Source organism: Chiloscyllium plagiosum, chromosome 17 (assembly GCF_004010195.1).
Source record: "Chiloscyllium plagiosum isolate BGI_BamShark_2017 chromosome 17, ASM401019v2, whole genome shotgun sequence".
NCBI classification, from domain to species: domain Eukaryota; kingdom Metazoa; phylum Chordata; class Chondrichthyes; order Orectolobiformes; family Hemiscylliidae; genus Chiloscyllium; species Chiloscyllium plagiosum.
The window spans coordinates 2,896,699-2,900,139 of NC_057726.1; the positions used below are offsets into that span (position 1 = coordinate 2,896,699).

At 42.9% G+C, this 3,441-nt stretch overlaps 1 protein-coding gene across 2 annotated transcripts in view; it reads right to left on the reverse strand.

Annotated features, from left to right (window-relative positions):
- Positions 1-3,441, reverse strand: part of LOC122558192 (transcription initiation factor TFIID subunit 4-like) — a 356,856-nt gene that overhangs the window by 181,129 nt on the left and 172,286 nt on the right. For both annotated transcript variants that reach the window (XM_043706504.1, XR_006314065.1), the window contains one exon: positions 766-822. In XM_043706504.1, the coding sequence (XP_043562439.1) occupies positions 766-822 (57 nt within the window). Of the gene's footprint in view, positions 1-765; positions 823-3,441 lie in introns of those variants that run through there.

Sequence of the window (3,441 nt, forward strand, 5' to 3'; positions counted from 1 at the left end):
CAGGAGGCACAGTCTAAGAATTAGGGCCAGCCATTCAGGAGAGATGTTAGAAAGCATTTCAATGTTCAAAGAGTAGTGGAGGTTTTGAACTCTTTTCCTCAAATGGCAGTCGATGCTAATTCAATTGTTACATTTAAATCTGAGATACTAATTTTTTTATTATGCAATTGCATCAAGGGATATGAGTCTAAGGTATGCATATGGAATGAGGCCACAGGTCAGCCATGATCTTATTGAATGATGGAGAAAGTCCGAGGAGCTGAATGGCCTATTCCTGTTCCTATGTTCCCAACAGCTTGGCAATCAACATCAAACAGTAGAAGCAGCAATCCAAACCCAAATCCCATTCCAAGGCTCAGCTGTAAATAATTCCTATAAAACCGTCACCATAGACCAAAACTTAAGAACAACATTCTCATTCCAAAATGTCTAAAAGGATATAAAGCAAAATGAAATATTTCTTCTTCAAAATTAGTAATTCCAGAATAAAATAATCTGGGAATAATCATGTTGTATTACACCATAAGGTAACCATTGTAAATGTTTTAACCTTCTATGAATGACTTCAAACATGACTGGAACTAGCTTGAGATAAGTCGTTATTTGTTGGTGATGGTTGGGGGAGGGTTTTGCCCCAAGGGAAGAAAAATGAAGACAACTTTTTACAAGTCTGATTGTTATTAGTGTGACACTAGCACTTGAACATGAAAAATTAATCAGTAAAGCCTAGAAAGATCAAGCATAGCAGTCTTAAGTTTTCCTTACCTCCTTTGCTTTCTGCTTTAGCCTCGCATGTTCAGGGTCCTCTTGCCTGGAGCGACTCTAAGCAGTTAAGGAAAGAGAGAGAGAAAAAAGCATAGGCTTTAACAGCTGGTTTTAAAACAATTTATGCATCACAGTGAGCAAAACCTAGCAAAAACAAGCAAACAGAAAAATCCAAGGCATCAAGGGCACTGGGACACACACAAATGCAAATTAAAGCTTACAGTTCTCCAAGTACATCAAAATAGCAGTGGAGGAAAATAATAACTTCTTCATTCTTTCATTTACCGCCTAAATTTTAGTATTCTACAAATATGAAAGCCAGGAATATAATCAAACAAGTATGCTGTTAGACAGGGTTGTGTTGAGCACATAAACCTAACTTTCAAAGTACAGTATTGAGTGCAGTGAGAGTGGGCCGTGCACAGAATGGCAGCAGCTTCTTGATGGTCAAATAGCAGTAGTGGATACTTCAAGATGGTGGTGTCAGTAAGGTGACATGTCAGTGGAGAATAGCTGGAGCAAGATTCCTGACACGGTGGTGGCCTGGCCTGGCAGTGGAGCCAGGAACTCTCTGAGTTCCCTGAGTTAGAAGGGAAAATGTCTGCTCCAGGCACCCCCAAGTGACCTACTTGGGCTACAGAGTTGAGCAGACCGGGTTACACCCATCGAAAGATAAAATTAGGGTGATCAAAAGTACCTTGGCTCCCAGAACTTAGGCCTATCCTTGGGCTGGTGAACTATTATGAAAAGTTAACTCATAACCTGGCCTCCATCCTGGTACCTGTGCATCAACTCTTCAAACAAACTGGTCACGTAGCCAAGTCATAGCTGTCGTAACAATTAAGAAACAGATATCTTCTAAGGTGTTGGCAAACTATGATCCCAAACGAGATCTAGTAATGACATGTGATGCCACCCTGTATGACATCGGGATAGCATTAGCTTATTGGTGGCCCAACGGAGAGGCATGCCCAACAGCATATGCATCCAGGACTTTGGCTAATGCAGAGCAGAAATACGCCCAGAGAGTGAAGGAAAATGTGGCGATCATACTTGGAATCATAAAGTCATTTACGGATGCTAATTTGTAATAACAACAGATCACATACCCCTGTTAGGTATACTTAAAAAGTCCATAATGGTTTTAAAGTTTTTGGACACACTTCTAGTCACAGCTGACAATATCAGACTTTGGACACAGAACAATCCAGTCTTGACAAAACTGACAGAGCTGGTGGTGACGGGGGGATCCAAAGGGCTGTCAGAACCAGAATTGAAACTCTTTTGGACCCAGAAAGACTAGATTGTAGAATAAGGACATCATAGTATTATGGGGAGAAAGTGATTTCCTAAGCAAAGATCGCTACCAGCTGAACTCCATTGAAGGCTTCCAAAATAAAGATTTTGGTGAAGGGTTATGTCTGATGGCCAGGAGTGGATGCAGATATAGTTGCATCAGTGGGGCAGTGCCCAGAATGTCAACAAGGACAGAAATTACCACCAGCAGCTCCCCCACATTCCTGGGAATGGGCAGGTAAACCCTGGACTCGGTTACACATTGACTTATCAGGTCCTTTCATGGGCTGAATATTCTTGGTCATTGTGGACACCCACTCAAAATGGCTGGACATGTATATCATTCAATCGTCAAACATGGGGATGACAACAAAACTGCATGCATTTTTTGCAATACAAGGACTCCCTGAAATGTTGGTTGCAGATAACAGACTATCGTTTACCAGCAGAGAATTTGAATATTTCCTAAAGTCGAATCGTATAAAGACAAATCCATACCATCCATAATCCAATCTACTGGCAGAAAGAGCAGTCCAAACTTTGCAGCCAGGCTTAAGGAAACAGCCAGGCGAATGTGAGGACTGCAGATGCTGGAGATTAGAGTCAAGATTCGAGTGGTGCTGGAAAAGCACAGCAGGTCAGGCAGCATCCAAGGAGCAGAAAAATCGACGTTTCGGGCAGGAGCCATTTGTCTGGGGTGGGGAGGGTGAGATGACACCAGGAACGCCAATGCCAGACACAAGATTCTGCTAACCAAGACAGAGAAGTTATTTCAGGGGACAAAGTTTGGTGTAGGAGCCACAGGAATGGCCCTGCACAGGTAAGAGACACAAGGTCAGGTCCAGGGACATTTAAAGTGTTAGGTGACAGTGCTGAACAAGCACACAGACCATATGAAAGCTGCAAACTCACAAACAGGCTCCTTGATTGTCTTTCCAACTGTTCCAGAACCCGTGGGTTCTCCATTCCCATCAAGTGGTGAAGATACCTCAGAATCTGAGATGGACAAGGTAGATATCACCACCTCAATGCCTTTGCTGCCAGAAAAGGAGAAGGAATGTCTTCCAAGACATTCCAAGCGAAAGAGGTGAGTTACTGTATGTTACACGCTGCTCGTATCTGAAGCAGAAGTTGGAGGATCCTGGCCCAGGGCTAAAACACCTCAGGAGGAGCTACAAAAAAAAAGAACTGGCCTATATCCTCGGACTCAGAATTGGAGGGAACCAGACATCCCACTCAGACCCATAGTATCACTACCAGGGACACCATCATACAAACTGGCCAAAGAACTACAACAGAAACTGAAACACCTGGTCAGCGGATCCAAACACTCTATACAATCAACACAGGAATTCTTGGACATCATCAGAAATATACACA